The sequence below is a fragment of the Rana temporaria genome, chromosome 10 (genome assembly GCF_905171775.1).
Source record: "Rana temporaria chromosome 10, aRanTem1.1, whole genome shotgun sequence".
NCBI lineage: Eukaryota > Metazoa > Chordata > Amphibia > Anura > Ranidae > Rana > Rana temporaria.
Window position 1 is genome coordinate 13,162,908 of NC_053498.1, and position 22,722 is coordinate 13,185,629.

The 22,722-nt window shown below is 47.3% G+C and overlaps 1 protein-coding gene across 1 annotated transcript in view; it reads left to right on the forward strand.

Moving 5' to 3' along the window:
- Positions 1–22,146, forward strand: part of LOC120915999 (free fatty acid receptor 2-like) — a 35,426-nt gene extending 13,280 nt beyond the window's left edge. The window contains exon 2 of the mRNA XM_040326841.1: positions 20,885–22,146. Within this exon, the coding sequence (XP_040182775.1) occupies positions 20,885–21,857 (973 nt within the window). The 3' untranslated portion in view covers positions 21,858–22,146. The remainder of the gene's footprint in view (positions 1–20,884) is intronic.
- Positions 22,147–22,722: the final 576 nt, after the last annotated feature.

Sequence of the window (22,722 nt, forward strand, 5' to 3'; positions counted from 1 at the left end):
GAACAGGGCAGATGTTGAACAACATTTCCCTGCACCCCCAATTTTAGTGACACTGTCCAGGCCCCTGTCCATATCCCATGCTGATCAAGGACCTTCCGCAGTGGAGCGAGGACTTCACCATAGCGGCGTAACCATACTACCAAATCAGCCTCTGGGATGGATTCATTACGCACGAGGATCGTCACTGATTTTATTAGAGGCTGCCTGGAAACCACCTTTGGCATCCAACCATTCCACTGCGGAAGGTCCCTGCGCCCCCTAAAACGTTCCCAAAATAAATCCAGACCCTCAGGTTTTACAAAGGATAAATCAAATTCCCAACTCCCAACGGGACAAATCAAAGCAAAAATGTCTGCGACTTTGAACCCCATTTCCAGGATCAACTCGGCCACCCTCCCCTTACTGGTGGGGTCCCCTCCCCCTCCCACTTCAACTGGACCACATTTCTCCGCTTATACCCACCAACCATCCCACCACTAAACCCCCCCAAATTGTGACCACCAACATTTGCACCATTCCCCCCACCCTCCTTGGTGCGATTCCCCAAAACCGACGCGTAACTCCCAGCAGATAAAACATTTGTTTGTTTTGAACCATCTGACACATTTGCAGCAGATATCGATTGCACAGATTTGGTCTGAACAATCGGCGAGTCTTCCCTCTGCTGAGCAGGGGGAGGAATGTCATTTTTATTTTTCCCAGCAGTATTAACCCCTTCACCACCCACCACATCCATTGTTTTATCATTACTGTCATTTTTAGAACTTGCTGGAATATTCACCGTTCCTGCAGTCTTCCCAGCAGTGTCAGTTCCCACTGCTGTGCTTGTAGAAGCTTCAGCTGGTCGGTTCTCTTCTGTCAGGACAGGGTTGTCATCAGGGGATAGTGCAGGCTGGTCTGACACTGCAGCAGGTGAAACCTCCATTGCTTCTTCCACTGCACATGGTGCAATATGCTGATCCCCTCCCCCACCACAGGGAGGCTCAGGTGAGGCAATCTCATTGCTGGTAACAGGCATACCTTGTACAGAGGAACTACAGGTCCCAGCAGAAACTCCAGGCAGCGCTTTGCACAAGGCCTTCCCTTTCTGCTCCTTAGTCAGGACACCGTCCACCACAGCAGGTTGGGCAGACATGTTGGAAGACAGTGAGGTGTGCTGACATTTCTCCACCTGTGCTGGCTTGGCTTCAGGGACTTCTGTATTAGCAGGCTTGTTTGCTCTCAGGGGTGACTCCATCTCCTGGATACATTTTAGGGTGCCATGCTCACTCTCAAAACCCTGGCTGGTTGCCGTCGGCGATTCCAAGCCCTGACATGGAGGAAGAGGTGCAGAGGCAGATGGACCCGCGTCATCCATTATCTGTTGCTGGTCCCTGGAACTTGCTGTCTGGCTGGCAAATCTCCTCTCATTATCAAACTTTTCTCCACTTTTATCTTTCAGCTTTTCCAATAATAAAGATTGTTCCTTTACCTTTTCCTCCAATTCCTGCAACTCAGGCTTCATGGCCAAACGATTTTTACTCCAGGCCTGGAAATACTTGATTTTGAAGGATTTGTGTTCAGCCTTCAAAATTTTAAGTTTTTCTTCAGCTCTATCCAATCGCCCTAAAACGATCAATGCTCTTCTGACTGAAGACATTCGCATCCACAGCAGGGCCTGGACCTACAGACAGATCCTCCACCTCCTCCTCACTAGGCCCCGTATCATCAGGGGGATCCGTCCCGGGGCCTCCCCCAGGATCAGGCATCAGCCAAGCTAGCAGGCAAGGCCCAGGCTTGAAAAAGGTTGGATCTCTCAGAGAGCTCCTTGGGTGTGTCCTCCTCCTTCTTCCCACTGACCACCAATGTAAGGGGCATCCTTCCCACTGATTACCAACGTAAGGAGCATTCTTCCCACTGACCTCCAATGTAAGGGGCATCCTTCCCACAGACCTCCAATGTAAGGAGCATCCTTCCCACAGACCTCCAATGTAAGGGGCATTCTTCCCACTGACCTCCAATGTAGGAAGCATTCTTCCCACTGACCACCAATGTAAGGAGCATCCTTCCCACTGACCACCAATGTAAGGGGCATCCTTCCCACAGACCTCCAATGTAAGGGGCATTCTTCCCACTGACCTCCAATGTAGGAAGCATTCTTCCCACTGACCACCAATGTAAGGAGCATCCTTCCCACTGACCACCAATGTAAGGGGCATCCTTCCCACAGACCTCCAATGTAAGGGGCATTCTTCCCACTGACCTCCAATGTAAGGGGCATTCGTCCCACTGACCTCCAATGTAGGAAGCATTCTTCCCACTGATCAACAATGTAAGGAGCATCCTTCCCACAGACCTCCAATGAAAGGGGCATCCTTCCCACTGATTACCAACATAAGGAGCATTCTTCCCACTGACCTCCAATGTAAGGGGCATCCTTCCCACAGACCTCCAATGTAAGGGGCATCCTTCCCACTGATTACCAATGTAAGTGGCATTTTTCTAACTGACCTCCAATGTAAGGAGCATTCTTTCCACTAAAAACCGATGTAAGGGACTTTCTTCTTACTGACCTCCAATGTAAGGAAAATCCTTCCCACGACCTCCAATGTAAGGAACATTCTTCCCACTGATCACCAATGTGAAGCCTTGTACACACGACCGAGGAACTCGACGGGCGAAACACGTAGTTTTCCTCGTCGAGTTCCTTGTTAGGCTGTCTAGGAACTCGACAAGGCAAGTTTCTCCATTCCCATTGAGGAAATAGAGAACTTGCTCTCTTTTTGGCTCGTCGAGTTTCTCGACAGTTTCCTCGACGAAAATGTACACACGACCGGTTTCCTCTGCAAAAAAATATCTCCCAGCAAGTTTCTTGCTGTTTTTTGCCGAGAAACTCGGTCTTGTGTACGAGGCTTTAGGAGCATTCTTCCCACTGACCACCAATGTAAGGACCATTCTTCCTACTGACCGCCAATTAAAGGGGGAAATACTTCTCACTGACCACCAATGTAGAGGGCATTCTTCCAACTGACTGCCAATGTGAGGAACATCCTACCCACTAAGCACCAGCATAAATAGCATTCTACCCACTGACCACCAATGTAAGAGGCATTATCTCAATGCCACCCAAAATAATAAATTTTAGCAGGGATTCCCTGAGACTTAAAATCATTTTAAGGGATTCTCTAGAGTAAAGTTTGAGAAAGGCTGCAATAGAATGTCAATTAAGTGATGGCTCTTAGTTTGCTGGGGCTGCTCACATCACATCTAAGATGGCGGCACCCAACAGCAGTCTTCTGGGTTTTGGGACGTCTATAGATAAATTACATAACTAAAACCCATTCAATGCACATACAATCTTATGGGAATATTTTTGTTGAAATGAAAAGTCAAGTGACAGGGCCTCTTTAAGATACCGTATATACTCGAGTATAAGCCAAGATTTTCAGCACGTTTTTTTGTGCTGAAAATGCCCCCCTCGGCTTATACTCGAGTCACCTTTTTGCGCCTGATCTCCCGGGCTTTGGGGACCCGGTACTGGCCGGCCATAGGTTCCCTGGACCCAAAACTTGGCACACATGTAGTCCTGGTTCTCCTCTAGTGTGCAAAGTTTGCTGTCTGGGGGACCTACGGCTGGGGAGTACTGATTTTTTCAAACCCGTGCACCCCTTCTATATACTCCTATGTTAAAAGTAAGTCTAGTCATGGACACAGTGAGGTATGGGCACAGTGAGGTCTCGTACACACGACCGAACATGTCCGCTGAAACTGGTCCGCGGACCAGTTTCAGCGTACATGTTCGGTCGTGTGTACGGCCTATCGGACCGTTTTCCAGCGGACATTTGTCCAGCTGACCGTTTTCCAGCGGACAAAAATTTCTTAGCATGCTAAGAAACATGTCCGCTGGAAACCTGTCCGTCTGACATGTTCGGTCGTCTATATGACTCACCGGACATGTCCGCTCGGCCGAAAGCCCTCGCATGCGTCAAAGTGATTCGACGCATGCGTGGAAGCATTGACCTTCCAGGGTCGCGCACGTCGCCGCGTCATGTACAACCATCAGACAGAAATCTCCGAGTGAGGCATGGACACAGTGAGGCATGGACACAGTGAGGCATGGGCACAGTGAGGTATGGGCACAGTGAGGCATGGGCACAGTGAGGCATGGACACAGTGAGGCATTGGCAGAGTGAGGTATGGGCACAATGCATGTGCCTCCATTGTGGGGGAACTCACTGTTTAGTGTTAGGACCACAGATTACAGGGTGCCTTGGCGCGGCTCTGTGGCTCACGCATGCGTTTGCAAATGCGTGCGGACAAAACTGTTTTTAACGCATACTGTTAGACAGGTTAATTGGCTGTTCTGCGAGCTGGTCGGTAAGTAGGCTTGGTTTTTTTCCTGGGCATTCCCCAGGTTTTGTTGTTATGGGCACAGTGAGGCATGGGCACAGTGAGGCATGGACACAGTGAGGTATGGTCACAGTGATGCATGCACATGGACACAGTGAGGCAAAGTGAGGCACAGTGAGACATGCAGATGGACACCTTAGGCTTATACTGGAGTCAATAAGTTTTCCCTTTTTTTTGTGGTAAAATTAGGTGCTTCGGCTTATATTCGGGTCGGCTTATACTCGAGTATATACGGTAAATTATCTTTTTTTCCCCAAACAGAGATGGATTACAGAATGGAATTGGATCGATTAGCAGATAGAGAAACAGAGGGAAATTAAAGCCTCTCCCCGGTTTCGACTTTCTGCGCTGTATTCTGCACAATCTTCCAGTAGTATAAACAGGCATCCGTTATAGGGTGCTGAGCCTGACAACCAAACAAGATCTGTTGGCAGAGCGCTCTTTGAAGTGCGCGGCCAGTATAAAACTTCTCCCTTGTAAAAGGACCATCGTGGTGGAGCGTGGGAGGATAAGTGGACGCTGGCTTGTAAACCACTAAATCTTCTGTATGAATTTGTTGTGGATTCGGAATTGAGAATAGAATCTGTATAAACAGCCTCTCTTCTGAACCCGTCAGTTGTGTCTCTGTATTGTAAGCAAAAGGCATTGCCAAGATTGTTCTGAAACTTTCGTTAGTTAACTGCTTCTAATATCTCTTCATTAAGAGCCCATTCACATCTAGGCGACAAAACGCCCGACGCCGGACGCTTGTGCCGCTAGAGGGGAGAATTCCCATTGCTGTCTATGGAGATGGTTTTCAATGCCGTAGACATGTGTAGACATGTGCATTCATTTTCGTCCGAATGCATTTTCGTCCAAATTTCGGGGATTTTCGCGTTCGTTTTAAAAAACGATAACGAACGTGCAGAATCCAAAATCCGAAAGATCCATCATAAAAAATGCTTTATTTTCGTTTTGTTGCTACAACAGTTGGATATAAATAGAAGATTTGATATGACGGTGACAATAGCGATCTGTGTCTATCGAACCTGCGGTTGAATGTGCCTAACCTAACTCTATTAGACCAATAGCTGGACTCATAAAGACGTGCCTAACGTTAGGCAGGCGTAGCGTATCTCATATACGCTGCAGCGCCGTAAGTTAGAGAGGCAAGTGCTGTATTCACAAAGCACTTGCGTCCTAAGTTACGGCGGCGTAGCGTAAATGTGCCGGCCTAAGCGCGCCTAATTCAAATTGTGAAGAGGTGGGCGTGTTTTATGCTAATGAATCGTGACCCGACGTGATTGACGTTTTGAACGAACGCCGTCCGTGGACATATCCCAGTGCGCATGCTCCAAATTGGGCCGCAAAGACTTATTTGTTTCGACGTGAACGTAAATTACGCCCAGCCCCATTCACGGACGACTTACGCAAACGACGTAAAAATGTAAAAATGTGACGCGGTTCCGACGTCCATACTTAACATTGGCTGCGCCATCTTTTTGGTGGAATATCTTTAGGCCTGAAAACGCCTTACGTAAACGGCGTATCTTTACTGCGACGGGCAAGCGTACGTTCGTGAATAGGCATATCTCGCTGATTTAGGCATTCTAGGCATAATTCAGCGTACACGCCCCTAGCGGCCGGCGTAAATAGACAGCTAAGATACGACGGCGCCGACGGTCGTATCTTAGCTAGATTTAAGTGTATCTCAATTTGAGAATACACTTAAATATAGGACGGCGCAGATTCAGAGTTACGACGGCGTAACTACTGATACGCCGGCGTGACTCTACGTGAATCTGGCTACAAGATTATTCTACATAGAGAGAAAAGATTCGACATTTTAGAGACATGAAGATTCGACGAAGCAGCATAATAACATACGATCGCCGCGAGCGGACATTTATGGTCAAATGCTCTGCCCATAGTCTATAGAAGAATTCTAATGTTGGTTGACTAGTAATAATAGTTAATAAAAATAATTATTACTGTCATACAACATTCAAATTCTTCTATTGATTGTGGGCGGAGCATTCGACCAGAAGTGTACGATCGCGGCGTCGTAAAGTTTAGCTGCTTCGTCGAATCTTCTTAGACAGACACCATAAGCCTTGAGTTGACAGATTTGACCTTAATTAATTCGGATTTTCGGATGAACGCATTTTTTAACGAAATAAAAAAAGTCAAAAATTATTTCGGGAGTAACTAAATTAATGAATTTTTCAGACGAAAACGAAATTCTGAAACAAAATATTTCAGTGTGTGCATGTCTAGACATGCGCACTGCTGAAAAATCGGTTAGTTATCATTTCATTCAGTTTTTTTTCGTAATTTTTTTTTTCGTAAATTCGAAAAAATTTGTAAATTATTATTATTATTTATATGATTTATATAGCACCAACAGTTTACGCATTGCTTTACAATGTAGAGGGAGGACACCACAATTACAGTACAATTCAATACAGAAGGTACAGGAGGGCCCGGCTCGTAGAGCTTACATTCTAAAGGGAGGGGGTTGGTGATACAAAAGGTAATAGCTGCAGAGAATGATTTGATGGGGGTGGCTCAGGGACAGTTGTTAGGTGGGTGTGGGATAGGCTTCCCTGAATACATGAGTTTTCAGGGATCTCCTAAAGGTGGACAGGGTAGGGGCTGATCGGACATACCGGGTGGGGGGCAGGGAGTTCCAAAGGATTGGAGAGGCTCTGGAGAAGTCCTGAAGGCGAACGTGGGAGGAGGTAACAAGGGGGCTAGAGAGCAGGAGGTCGTGGGAGGAGCGGAGGGGACGATTTGGGCGATATCTACAGATGAGGTTGGTGATGTAGATGGGGGCGATGTTGTGAAAGGCCTTGTATGTCGAATTTTACACGGTGTGGTGGGGGAAAGCCAGTGAAGGGATTGGCAGAGAGGAGCAGTAGTTACGGATTGGTTAGTGAGGTGTACTAGTCTAGCAGCAGAATTCATAATAGACTGAAGAGGGGATGGCCTGCGTCAGGCCCCGTACACACGACCGAGTTTCTCGGCAGAATTCAGCCAGAAACTCCGTTGGAGCCGTATTCTGCCGAGAAACCCGGCCGTGTGTACACTTTCGGCCGAGGAAACCGACGAGAATCTCGTCGGGCCAAATAGAGAACATGTTCTCTATTTCCTCGTTCCTCAATAGGAAAAGTTGGCCCGCCGAGATCCTTGGCGGCTTCACAAGAAACTCGACGAGCAAAACTATGTGTTTTGCTCGTCGAGTTTCTCGGCCGTGTGTACGGGGCCTAAGGGTAGGCCATTGCAGTAGTCAAGGCGGGAAATAATCAAGGAGTGAATAAGTTGCTTTGTGGTGTCATTAGTCATGAAGGGTCGAATTCTGGAGATGTTGCGGAGGTCAAGGCGGCAGGATTTAGCCAGTGGTTGGATGTGGTGGCTGAAGGAGAGGTTCGTATATTTGTAAATCCGTAAATTTGAAAAAATGTGTTCCTTCTCCAGAGGAAGGGGAGGGGTCACATATGTAAACACTACACTGTTTACATGATGGGACAACCAATCACAATAACCATAAGGTACGTTACATTGGATTGGACAAGGACTGGCTATATAAAAACAAACAATGTGCCAATTAGGGATGAGCTTCGCGTTCGATACGAACGTATGTTCGACTCGAACATTGGTCGTTCGATCGTTCGTCGAAATTCAAACAAAACGGGTCGTTCGCCCAGAAATTCGAGTGACGCAAAACGGCCCATAATTCACTACGGCGCTGAGCGCTGATGATTGGCCAAGCATGCTGTATGTCCCGCATGCTTGGCAAATCACAGCGCGCAAAAAACGAAGAGCCATAATTGGCCAAAGCCTGGGTTGCTTTGGCCAATTATGGCTCAGGGCTTTAGCGAACCGAACCGAATGCGGGTATGTTCGGCTCATCCCTAGTGCCAATTTGACAGCAGGATAGATGTGAGCCGTGACCAGGTCAGCGTGACTCTTCATGGGGGTGGGGTCCCACCAGTACCCAACTATCTCACAACTAGTATAAATGGGGCCCTTGTGCAGATGCACAGGCATCACAAAAGGGCATATCCACCCCTATGACCTGTTTGGAAGGCAGTAGCTGAGACTTTTTACATTTTAAGGGAAAAAATGTTGCCGTGCTATAAGCCGGTAGAAGTACCACTTCCAGCAGGCTGTGAATGGTGCCAGATATGTGCATGGTTTAGCAGCTGTGTCAATAACATCTCACAAATCATTTAAGCACTGTGTGACAGATTGGGTCAGAGAATCAGTAAATAGGCGCTAATACCTAATGCGCCACCTTATCGCATGTGCTGTTGACTCTTTGTCTGTACTCGCCATGTAATCTGTGCCGTGGAAGTGATCGTGAAAGAAAAAAAAAGGAACTGATAGAGGGGTGTATTATCCTTCTATATAATGGAAGTGAGCTGCAAGGATGAGAACAACATGTGTGACATCATCAACTTCCACTTGACCTTTTAATGATTGAACAGGAAATTGGGAAAGCATATGTAAAACCACATTTTTTTTTCCCATTTTCCATAAAGTGGGGAAGAATTAAAACCTCTTCGGATCCCGGTCTCGGCTACAAGTGAATTGAGTTTGGTGGTCTCAGCCCGGCTCCCGGTGGGTGTGCTATGCGAGGTAAGCCTGCGCTTAGTAGGCCCACACTTACACGCACTCGAAATTGGGTTAGCATGCACGCACTTTGACCACGCGGTCTCTAAAAAAAGAGAGGCGAAGGACTAACGGGGCTGGTTGAGCGGGCAAATCCTCTCACTCCCTTATAGGGAGTCCCTCTGCCCCGTTGGGCTTCAAAGCGGAGCAGGTAGGGCGGGCTGTGTGGGAGGACCCCCTCACACACCCGCCATTGCCACCCGGGGCATGGAGAAAGGTGGCAGATTGCCTCTGGGGGAGGCCTGCCTACTCCCAACTCCTGCAGTCCGGCTCCTCTCTCGAGTACACGCACAAAATACACAAAAAAAAAAAAAAAACCTCTTCATACACTCACTGACCAGCGACCACTTAATACAAAAGACTATGGTCCCCAATGGGCGAGACACTGACGCCATTATTTCTACGATACAAAGGTGAGGATAATGCTCTGGATATGGTACATCTACCAATAGAAGTGAAGGCCTTGGTGGAAATAGCTTAGGTTCGGTGGTTCTCCACAAAGTGGGGGCCTCTCAAAAAATAAGGGTCACCCAGATTGAGTAATCCATATACAGTTGCACCAACAAAACGCAACAAAAATAATCCAAAGCCAAATCATTTTTTCCATGCTTTAAAATTGCGCACACTCATGGAATGGCGCCAAACTTCGGTACTTAAAAATCTCCATAGGTGACGCTTTAACAGTGTGTTTTTTCTTTAATTTTTTTATTTTCTACAATCATTTTTTTTATTCTTTTGTTTTTTATTCTTTATTTTTTTATTTATTTTTTCAGCCCTGTTGGGGGGGCTTTGGTGAGATATCAGGGGTCTTAACAGACCTCTGACATCTTCCCTTTGAGACAGGGAAAGGGACTAGGGACACATGTTCCCCTGTCCCTTTCTCAGCAGCATCAGCTGCGCTGAAAATGAATGTGTGAATGAGTGAAGACAGAGTCTTCTCTTCATTCATAAACTGAAACATTTGTAAACACAGGTTACAATGTTTCAGTTATGTGAATGGACAGAGTCAGTGATCACTGACTCTGTCCATTCGGAGCAGTAAGGAGCCGGATTTACGGGCTCCTACCTCCGCTCTCCATCCTGACAGTTCCAGGGGGTGGAGGAGGAGCACGGAGGGAGAGAGAAACACAGCGGCATACACGGGATACGCGGGATACACGGCGGCATACACGGGATACACGGCGGCATACACGGGATACACGGCGGCATACACGGGATACACTGCGGCATACACGGGATACACTGCGGCTTTCGCTGCTTTAAAATCAGCGGTGATCGGTGCTTGTAACTTCCCCACGCACTGATGGTCACCAGTCATCTCTATGACCGTCGGAGGCCCGGGCGCGACATTATGACATCACGCCCGGTACCCGGAAGTAAACAAAGCCGCAATCGCGTCATTCGGCATGTGATCGGTGATTTTTTTTTCACCGATTTCATGCTTGTAAGCTTATAGACCCCACATCTCTCCATAAAGAGGACCTGTCAGGCCCCGTACACACGACCGATTTTCCCGGCAGAATTCAGCCAGAAACTCGGTCGGAGCTGGATTCTGGCGAGAAACTCGGTCGTGTGTACACTTTTCAGCGAGGAACCCGTCGAGGAACTCGTCGGGGCGAAAAGAGAACATGTTCTCTTTTTTCTCATTAGTCAATGGGAAAAGTCGGCCCGCCGAGTTCCTCGGCCGCTTCCACACTGAACTCGACGAGGAACTCGATGTGTTTGGCACGTCGAGTTCCTCGGTCGTGTGTACGGGGGGGCCTCACACTGATTCCTATTACAAGGGATGTTTACATTCCTTGTAATAGGAATAAAAGTGATCAAAAAAATAAAAATACAAAAAAAAGTGTAAAAATAAAAAAAAGTAAGTAAAATAAAAATAAAATTAAAAACATTTTTTTTTCAAAACGCCCCTGTCCCCGTTATCTCGTGCGCAGAAGCGAACACGCATGCAGGTCCCGCCCACATATGTAAACATCGTTCAAACCCCACATGTGAGGTATCGTTGCGTGCGTTAGAGCGTGTGCAACAATTCTAGGACTAGACCTCCTCTGAACCTCGAAAATAGTAACCTGTAAAAAATGTTAAAGCGTCACCTATGGAGATTTTTAAGTACCGAAGTTTGGCGCCATTCCATGAGTTTGCGCCATTTTAAAGCGTGACATGTTAGGTATCTATTTACTCAGCGTCACATCATCTTTCACATTATACAAGAAAATTGGGCTAACTTTACTGTTTTGTTATTTTTTAATTCATGAAACCGTTATTTTTTCCCCAAAAAAAGGCGTATGAAAAATTATTGCGCAGTGGCTGCGTTTAATGGCATGGCACAGTGGTGCGAATTGATGGCACAGTGGCTGCGTTTGATGGCATGGCACAGTGGTGCGAATTGATGGCACAGTGGCTGCGTTTGATGGCATGGCACAGTGGTGACAATTGATGGCACAGTGGCTGTGTTTGATGGCATGGCACAGTGGTGACAATTGATGGCACAGTGGCTGCGTTTGATGGCATGGCACAGTGGTGACAATTGATGGCACAGTGGCTGCGTTTGATGGCATGGCACAGTGGTGACAATTAATGGCACAGTGGCTGCGTTTGATGGCATGGCACAGTGGTGACAATTGATGGCACAGTGGCTGCGTTTGATGGCATGGCACAGTGGTGACAATTGATGGCACAGTGGCTGCGTTTGATGGCATGGCACAGTGGTGACAATTGATGGCACAGTGGCTGTGTTTGATGGCATGGCACAGTGGTGACAATTGATGGCACAGTGGCTGCGTTTGATGGCATGGCACAGTGGTGACAATTAATGGCACAGTGGCTGCGTTTTATGGCACAGTGGCTGCATTTGATGGGCACAGTGAGGCTGCAAATTTTTTTTTTCGTTTGCGCCCCCCCAAAAAATTTTGAGCACCAGCCGCCACTGCTACCCAGGTCAATGGGCCAGTGGGATTTCATCTTCCATTTAAAAGGGTGTGAAGCATAGATGGGCCGTGTCATTATGATGTAATTGTTGTGATCGGAAACATCTGTGATCCCGGCTGATCCTTGGCGGTGTGCGGCTCTATTTGACCGTGTGAATGAGGCCTTCAAGTGACTTTGTCCCTACAACTGTTTACCGAGCTTGTTTAATCCACATAATCACAAATGCTGGGTCTGTTTGCACTAAACATACATGTTGTTTGAAAAAAGAATAAATGTTTGCATTGGGCAGGATCGCAGATTATCTCCGAGCAAATTTAACTGCAGATAATCTAAAGAAAGGACTCTGTGGTTATAGAGTAACATTGCAGAAACAACAAAGGAGGTAAACATGTTAGCGATCACCAGGATTCTGCATACATAATGTAGGAAGATGCTAATGATAAAGGGCCAGATCCACAAACGAATTACGCCGGCGTATCTATTGATACGCCGCGTAATTTCAAAGTTTCCGCGTCGTATCTTGTTTTGTATCCACAAAACAAGATACGACGGAATGAGGGATCGATCCGACAGGCGTACATCTTAGTACGCCGTCGGATCTCAGGTGCACTTTTCCGGCGGCCGCTAGGTGGCGTTTCCGTCGAATTCCGCGTCGAGTATGCAAATTAGCTAGATACGTCGATCCACGAACGTGTGTCCGGCCGGCGCATTTTTTTACATCGTTTGCGTTCGGCTTTTTCCGGCGTATAGTTACCCCTGCACTTATGAGGCGTACTCAATGTTAAGTATGGCCGTCGTTCCCGCGTCGAAATTTGAATTTTTTACGTCGTTCGCGAATAGGGATTTGCGTAGAATGACGTCACTGTCATAAGCATTGGCTTGTTCCGGTTTAATTTCGAGCATGTGCACTGGGATACCCCCCCGTTCAAAAAAAACTTTGTTTATGTCGGGTCACGACGTATTTACATAAAACACGCCCCCATCACATCGATTTGAATTGCGCGCCCTTACGCCGCCAAAGGTACACTACGCCACTGTAACTTACGGCGCGCATTCTTTGAGGATTCAAAAAAAAAGTAAGTTACGGCGGCGTAGTGTATCTTAGATACGCTACGCCCGGCGGAAATATGCGCCGATGTACGTGGGTCTGCCCCAAAAATGGCTTAAAAAATACAGATAAAAATGTAAAAATCTGTAGACCTCCAATGAAAACGAATGCTTTGTTTTGGGCAGGAGGACTTGAAGGTTTGTTACTCAACAGACCGTTAAAGGGTATTAAACCCTGATAATGATCTTCTCTTATTTGCTTCTTTTTTTTGTATGAAATGTACCATCAAAAGCATTTTTGTTATATCTGCAATAAAAATATATACCTGTTGATCCTCTCAGGAATCCAGTGCTGTCCGGTGCACTCTGATTACAGGGCCCTTTAACCACTTCAGCCCCGGAGGATTTGGCTGCCAAATGACCAGACCACTTTTTGCGGTTCGGCACTGAGTCGCTTTAACTGACAATTACGCGGTCGTGCGACGTGGCTCCCAAACAAAATTGACGTCATTTTTTTCCCACAAATAGAGCTTTCTTTTGGTGGTATTTGATCACCTCTGTGGTTTTTATACTTTGCGCTATAAACAAAAATAGAGCGACAATTTTGGAAAAAAAAAAGCAATATTTTTTACATTTTGCTTTAATAAATATCCACAAAAAATACATTAAAAAAACATTTTCCTCAGTTTAGGCCGATACGTATTCTTATACAGATTTTTGGTAAAAAAAATCACAATAATCGTATATTGATTGTTTTGCGCAAAAGTTATAGGCCCGGATTCACATAGCACTTACGCCAACGTATCTCGCGCTCCCATTGATTTACGATTCGAATATGCAAATGAGTGAGATACGCGGATTCATGAACGTACTTGCGACCGGCGCATTAAGATACGTGGTTTACGTAAGGCTTACGTCCGGCGTATAGTTATTCCCCATCTATGAGGCGCAACTCATGCAAAGGTATGGACCTGGGAACAGCCGTCGTATTTTACGCCGTTTACGTAGTAGTACGTGAATAGGGCTGGGCATAGGTTACGTTCACGTCGTAGGCAGTGATTCGACGTATCTTAGGGAGTATTTCCCATGGGATTCTGAGCATGCGCACTGGGTTGCGCCCACGGGACGGCGCATGCGCCGTTCGTTCGGCCCATCATTTGCATGCGGTCACACTTCATTTAAATGGATCACGCCCACTTTCACCTACTTTGAATTAGGCCAGTTTACGCCTACGAATTTACGTTATGCCGGCGCAACGTTGGGAGCATTTGCTTTGTGAATTCCATGCTTGCCTCTCTGAGTTGCGTTGGCATAGGGTAAAGAGATACGCTACGGCGGCATATATATGCGCCGATGTCTGTGAATCCGGGCCATAGCATCTACAAAATAGGGGGTAGTTTTTTGGCATTTTTAGTATTAACTTTTTTTTTTACCAGTTATGGCGGCGATCTGCGATTTTTATCGTGACTGTGACATTATGGCGGACACTTTTGACGCTGTTTTGGGACCATTGTCATTTATACAGCGATCAGTGCTATAAAACGGCACTGATTACTGTGTAAATAACAATGGCGGTGAAGGGGTTAACCAGTAGGGGGCGGGGCAGGGGTTAAGTGTGTCCTAGGGAGTGATTCTAACTGTGTGGGTGCTGGGCTTACTGTGACACGACATTGATCACTGCTCCCGATGAGACGGAGCAGACGATCAGTGTACTGTCACTAGGCAGAACAGAGAGATTCCTTGTTTACAAAGGCCTCCGCCCGTTCTGCCGTTCCGTGACACCATCGCAGGACACCGGCGGACATCGAGTCCGTGGGTCCCGCGGGCATGGTCACGGAGACCCCGGCGAACGTGCGGGCCCGTTAGGCGGCAGATTTAAAGCAACGTATATATACATTGCTATGCCTGCCGACGTATATGTGCGTGAGGCAGTCGGCAAGTGGTTAAACACGGGTCTTGACCAGATGGTTGCTAGACTGAGTTTACTGTCAATCTTCCTTATTTATTCTCGGGGGCAATAACCACCCACATACTGGAAGCAGTGCAGCCGATTTATGGGGGCGCTAAACTAATTTGCCTAACAGTGTAGTGCAAGCCGGCGGGGACACTGTCTGTGCTGCCCCCCTGCAAAGTGCTGCCCTAGGCCTGGGCCTTGGCCAGGATACAGCATTGATGGGCACAGTAAGGCTGCAATGGGCACAGTGAGATTGGGCACAGTAAGGCTGCAATGGGCACAGTAAGGCTACAATGGGCACAGTCAGAATGGGCACAGTAAGGCTGCAATGGGCACAGTGAGAATGGGCACAGTAAGGCTGCAATGGGCACAGTGAGGTTGCAAATGGGCAAAGTAAGGCGTGCAAATGGGCAAAGTAAGGTGTGCAAATGGGCACAGTGAAGCTGCAAATGGGCATTGTTGACCCTCTTTTCCGCTTACAGTAGCTGCTGCATTCTCACCCTAGGCTTATACTCGAGTCAATAAGCTTTCCCAGTTTTTTGTGGTAAATTTAGGGCCTCGGCTTATACTTGGGTCGTCTTATACTCGAGTATATACGGTAAGTTCCACTTTAAGGACCAGTGGTCGGGTTGTTTGGTTGAAGAAAGAAGATGAGGAGGAACTCCACTCATGCAGAGCACACATATAGAGCCAATATTTGAGCACCAAGGGTACTGGGCTGTGTGCTCTCCTTCAGAGGAGCGTTGGAACTGCTCCCTGGTGGGAATGTGAATACCATTGGCACAATCATTGGGGAAAGGGCATGGTAATCTAATACTTTGTACTAGGGTTGTCGCGATACCACTTTTTTAGGACCGAGTACAAGTACCGATACTTTTTTTAAAATGTGTCCCCAAATGCAGCCATGTCCCCCCACATATGCAGCCATGTCCCCCCCCACAGATGCAGCCATGTCCCCCCACATATGCAGCCATGTCCCCCCACATATGCAGCCATGTTCCCCACATATTGCAGCCATGTCCCCCACATATTGCAGCCATGTCCCCCACATATTGCAGCCATGTCCCCCCACATATTGCAGCCATGTCCCCCACATATTGAAGCCATGTCCCCCCATATATCCAGTCATGTCCCCCCATATATCCAGCCATGTCCCCCCATATATCCAGCCATGTCCCCCACATATATCCAGCCATGTCCCCCACATATATCCAGCCATGTCCCCCACATATATCCAGCCATGTCCCCCCATATATCCAGCCATGTCCCCCACATATATCCAGCCATGTCCCCCACATATATCCAGCCATGTCCCCCCACATATTGCAGCCATGTCCCCCCATATATCCAGCCATGTCCCCCCATATATCCAGCCATGTCCCCCCACATATTGCAGCCATGTCCCCCCATATATCCAGCCATGTCCCCCCATATATCCAGCCATGTCCCCCACATATATCCAGCCATGTCCCCCCATATATCCAGCCATGTCCCCCACATATATCCAGCCATGTCCCCCACATATATCCAGCCGTGTCCCCCCACATATATCCAGCCATGTCCCCCACATATATCCAGCCATGTCCCCCACATATATCCAGCCATGTCCCCCATATATGCAGCCATGTCCCCCATACCTAGATGATGCCGCCGCCTCTGCCGCGTTAATCAGTGTGCGGGGAACATTACAGCTTTCGTTTGAATAGCTGTGTTCCCCGCCGCGCCGTGTATAGACACTCCCCCTTGCTCGGGATTGGACAGATCGCCCGTCCAATCCCGAGCAAGGGGGAATGAATATACGCGGCGCGGTGGGGAACACAGCTATTCAAACGAAATCTGTAATGTTCCCCGCACGCAGATTAACGTGGCAGCGGCTTTGTGGTATGCAGCGGTGGCGGTGGGTTTGCGGCGGCGGCGGCGCGTTGCGGCGGCGGGTGGGGGACAAGTATTCGGCGAGGCATCGGGGGCATTTGCGGGAGTACAAGTGCTCCCGCAAATACTCGGTATCGGTCCTGATACCGATACTGGTATCGGTATCGGGACAACCCTACTTTGTACTCTATGTTGACTTCACCATTCACGGACTTGGTTCATTTACACAATATTGTGTGCACCTGCAGCCATTTATGGTGCTATAGATTTTAGAGTTGGGTTCATCCCATTTTTTCATGAGAAAGATATCCTTCATGCACTTTTAAAAAAAGGAGATTGTTTGGTTTTGTTTGGGCTTCATATGTTTAGGCTACAAGAACCGGTATTATGATGGTATAGCGAAGTTCCATATACATATCCTAGAATAAATACCTGACCTGTGTAAGCATTGAGTCTTTCCATTGTAGTTGCTTGACTATTGTATAACAGATGTACTATACTATATTTTGACAAGATACAAAGTTTCACGACCGTCATGAAACACCTTCCATTGGCTGCTTTTGAAATTAGTGGTTTTATTTTATACAAGAAATTCCAATAAAAGAAATGACAATCCTGTCTGAGCCATCATTTATTAGTTTGGTGAACTCTTCATGGAAGAACTTGTGTACGGAGAATAGGCAAAATCCAATAATGAGTTTTGGGACCTATAGTGTTGCTGGCTATTCTGGCTCTGCCAAGATGGTGACAACACTGTGTTCTGGGGGGGGGAGGGGCAGTGGTATGGGGAGAATTTTTAACACCCCCTGGTTCCACCTGGGAAATTTAAACCATGGGACCCTCTGTCAGGAACTTGGGAGGCCCAACTGGATGAACTCTAGGGGTTGGAGATCCCACTATGACTTGTGTGGAAAAATTAGCTCTGTGCTTTGGTGGTGAATCGTGGACTACCCTGAACTGAAGAGGACAGGTGATCTGTATTCCAAGTGGTTACATAGAAAGTAACCCCATGTTACATGCTGAGTTATCTCTGAAGCAGTGTTATCACCTCCCCCCCATGTGTTATGGAGAAAAGCAGAACAGAAGGTGTTTTTCCACACTCCCTGTCCTAGGGTGACTACCTTGCTCCTCCACAGATTCAATATGGTGGGTAAGTGTTGTGACCCTAGGAAAGGAAGTGTGTTTATGGAAGGGTCTCCAAATGAAATGTGTGCCCATCCAGCCTTGGACCAAAGCAGTTAAAGATAACATTGACTTCCATAGACAGGGCTGTCTTGAGGCAGGGGAAAAGGGACAGCTGCCCTGGGCCCTGTCATTTTTGTGGGGCCCACAGCAGCTGCCTCATACTTATCAGCTGCCTCAACTGTCCCAGTTTAAATTCCCTTGTCCCTTGAAGTTTTAGTCCTGGGCTGTGTCCTGATATCTCAGTGTAAAGTGCTGCTACTAATGCTGCCCAGCTCTGTGTTGTGTATAGATGACTCACCTGCAGACCCTGTGTTTACATGTAAATAACCATCATTCATATGTAAATAACGGGAGCTTTCATATGTAAATAACGGGAGCATTCATATGTAAATAGCTGAGGCTGGCAGCATTCATATGTAAATAAAGGCGGCATTCATATGTATATCATGCCCCTCTGCAGTGAAGAGATGATGTGCTGTAACCTTTAGCAATCAATCAGTGAGCAGTATTACTGTACCGTAATCTGTAGCAACCAATCAACAAGAAGAAATCATGTGCTGTAACCTCTAGCAACTAATCAGTTAGCCGTAATGAGTGCTGTAACCTCTAGCAGCCAATCAGTAAATGGTAACCTCTGGCAACCAATCACTGCCTTATCTGATACAGTAACCTGATTTTAAATCTAGCTGATATTTATTGTATGTCTCAGAGCAGGTGGAGAGAAAAATTGCATGGGGGGGGGGGGGGGGTCGGGGGTCCAGTCAACATTAAAGACGGCCCTGTCCATAGATATTTGCTGACTGATGACCCATACTAGCTGATATTCTCTTTCCGATGCTTCCTGTCCACTATTATTTCATTTCAATTTGGTGCATTGTGGACTCCATTTAACAGAGACGTTATCAGCCTCTTTAATGAGGACGGCACTACCTCTACATTTCATATCTGGATTACGGGTAACCTATGCTGATTGCCGAAGACTGTAGGTCTTTATTCCAGGATCTTTATTGCAGCTCTGCTTGGAAGCAATTGAAGCTGATCCTCAGGAACAAGGAACAGTTCGATAAAGACCAAATTCATTTTAATTAGTTTATATGAAGTTGGGCAGATGAGATCCTAAACACCAAATCCTCATGAGAAATTCATATCCGGCTCAGCACTTTTATTGGTACCGATGTTGAATGCTGATAAATGAATCGGCAGTGTTTTAAATCAGTCATTACCGTATTTGCCGGCGTATAAGGTGACTGGGCGTATAAGACGACCCCCTAATCTTCCTCACCTCACTGTGCCATTGCCTCACCTCACTGTGCCATTGCCTCACCATGCCATTGCCTCACCTCACTGTGCCATTGCCTCACCTCACTGTGCCATTGCCTCACCTCACTGTACCATTGCCTCACTGTGCCATTGCCTCACCTCACTGTGCCATTACCTCACTGTGCCATTGCCTCATCGTGCCATTGCCTCACCTCACTGTGCCATTGCCTCACCGTGCTATTGCCTCACCTCACTGTGCCATTGCCTCACTGTGCCATTGCCTCACCTCACTGCCATTGCCTCACCATGCCATTGCCTCACCTCACTGTGCCATTGCCTCACCATGCCATTGCCTCACCTCACTGTGCCATTGCCCCACCTCACTGTGCCATTGCCTCACTGTGCCATTGCCTCACCGTGCCATTGCCTCACCTCACCGTGCCATTGCCTCACCTCACTGTGCCATTGCCTCACCTCACTGTGCCATTGCCTCACAGTGGCATTGCCTCACCTCACTGTGCCATTGCCACACCTCACTGTGCCATTGCCTCACCTCACTGTGCCATTGCCTCACCTCACTGTGCCATTGCCTCACCTCACTGTGTCATTGCCTCACCTCACTGTGCCATTGCCTCACTGTGTCATTGCCTCACCTCACTGTGCCATTTCCTCACCGTGCCATTTCCTCACCGTGCCATTGCCTCACCTCACCGTGCCATTGCCATTGCCTCACCTCACCTTGTCATTGCCTCACTGTGTCATTGCCTCACCGTGCCATTGCCTCACCTCACATTGCCGATCTTCATTACTTTATGCCTAGCAGAGTAAGTCAGACTATGGGTGTCCATTTTTTAAAAGCCGGGCCTCTTCCTCGTGCTGTTCCGTGACATTATGGCGGACACTTCGGACAATTTTGACACATTTTTGGGACCATTGTAATTTTCACAGCGAAAAATGCATTAAAAATGCACTGATTACTGTGAAAATGACAATTGCAGTTTGGGAGTTATCCACTAGGGGGCACAGTTTCTAACTGTAGGGGGGTGTGGCTGTAGGTGTGACGTCATTGATTGTGGTTCCCTATATTAGGGAAAACACGATCGATGACGGCGCCGCAGTGAAGAACGGTGAAGCTGTGTTTACACACAGCTCTCACCGTTCTTCAGCTCCGGGGACTGATCGCGGGACGCCAGCGGCGTACGGGTCGGCGAGTCCCGCGGCCGCGGTCACGGAGCTTCGGACCGGGTCACGGGCGCGCGCCCGCGACCCACGGCTGGGCATTTAACAATCACGTACAGGTATGTGATTGTGCCCAGCCGTGCCATTCTGCCGACGTATATCGGCGTTAGGCGGTCCTTAAGTGGTTAATGTATTTCTTGCTCTGTCGTTGATTTTCAATAAAGATCCCTTTTTTTTAATCAATTACTTTTCCAAATACAAATAATTTCCTGCGAAAAAAGCCCCACTGGGGGAATTTTTCCCATATTATAGATCAGATATGATTTAACTGAAATAAAAAATATTTTATTGTTCAGTCTTCTTATTGTGTGATTTGACCCTCAAGTAACTCATTCTATTTTTCTTTTTTCGTAGGAGTCTTGTGCTTCGTGGACAACATACTTACATTGTCCTGGCAATCTACATTGTGACATTTACGACCGGCCTGCCATTTAACTTGCTGGCTTTCTACGCCTTTTTGGTCAAGGTTCGCAAGAAACCATCCCCAGTAGACATCCTTCTCCTCAACTTGACCATCTCAGACCTTCTCCTGCTAATGTTCCTTCCACTGAAGATGCAGGAAGCAGCTTCCGGGATGGAATGGAATATGCCCATATTTCTTTGTCCTTTGACAGGATTCTGCTATTTCAGCAGCATTTATATCAGCACTTTGTTCCTCACTGCTGTCAGCATCGAGCGCTATCTTGGGGTGGCCTACCCCATTAAGTATAAACTTCATCGAAAGCCAGAGTACGCCGTATTCGCTAGCATTTGCTTCTGGTTTGTTGCCTGCGGTCATTGCAGTATTGTCTACATCATTCAGTACAGCGTAGCGGGCAATGCCACAGTTTCCAATGGAACGAAATGCTATGAGGACTTTTCGAAAGAACAGCTGAAGATACTGCTGCCGGTGCGTCTGGAGTTAGGAGTTGCCCTCTTCTTTATTCCATTTATAATAACGCTTTACTGCTACATCAACTTTGTGAGGATACTGATGTCTCTGCCCAACATCCAAAAAAAGAGAAAACAGAGAGCCATCGGCTTGGCCATCGCCACCCTCGCCAACTTCTGCATCTGCTTTGCTCCCTACAATATCTCCCACATTGTTGGCTTTGTGGAAAACAGGAGCCCGGATTGGAGGGTGGATGCCTTGCTCCTGAGTACATTCAATGCCACCCTGGACCCAGTTGTGTTCTATTTCACGTCTACGACAGTCCGGAAAACATTTTTTGACTTTTTGGCAGTCATCTTACAAAAATTAGGAAAAATGTGCCCCTGTAAGAAATTCTATCCCTCTTCAGATGACCCTCCATATAGCGAAAGCAATCTTGACAGGTCCTCTACCTAAGATTTCTAAGGCTATTCTCACCTCTCACAGGAGACATGGACAAGGTGTTCAGCTCTGGAGCCCTACAAAGCGTGAAAAATGAATGCAGCTTGGGTTGCAGGGTGCAAGATGGTCTTCTTTTTCTACATGTCTAAAACCTGCTCTAAGTTATGTCTTCTAAAATGAGTAATGGTGTTAGGAGTGCTACACGTATCTAAGCTTGAGGGTTCTTGAGGAACAGTGACTGAGCAATGGACTCAGGATCTTTTGTTAAAGCTTGACCAGGGGCGGACTGACCATTTGGGCCCTCGGGCACTGCCCAAGGGCCCCATGCCACTAGGGGGCCCCGTCAGGGTTGCCAGCCTCAGTAAAACCAGGGAGAGTATGTAACAATTTGTGTTTTTAAAAAAAATCCCAAGATTATAGCTGCCCTGCCTCTCCAGTGCCTTCTCAGTGTGTGTATGTGTATTCTGTGTGTATGTATACTGTGTGTGTGTGTGTGTGTGTGTGTGTGTATACTGTGTATGTATACTGTATGTGGGTGTGTATACTGTGTATGTATACTGTATGTGTGTATACTGTGTGGCCCCATAATCTATTGCCTGGGGGCCCCATAATCTCCTATTGCCCGGGACTCCATAATCTCTTATTGCCCAGGGGGCCCATAATCTCCTATTGCCCGGGACCCCATAATCTCTTATTGCCCAGGGGGCCCATAATCTCCTATTGCCCGGGGGCCCCATGAGTTGTCAGTCCACCCCTGAGCTAGACAGATTATGGGTATACGAATTTTCTAATTCTCTCTAAGTGATACTATTGATGCTGATGTTGATAAGTGTAAAAATACCGAGAGGCATTTATCTCTACAGGAAAAGGTAAACCACAC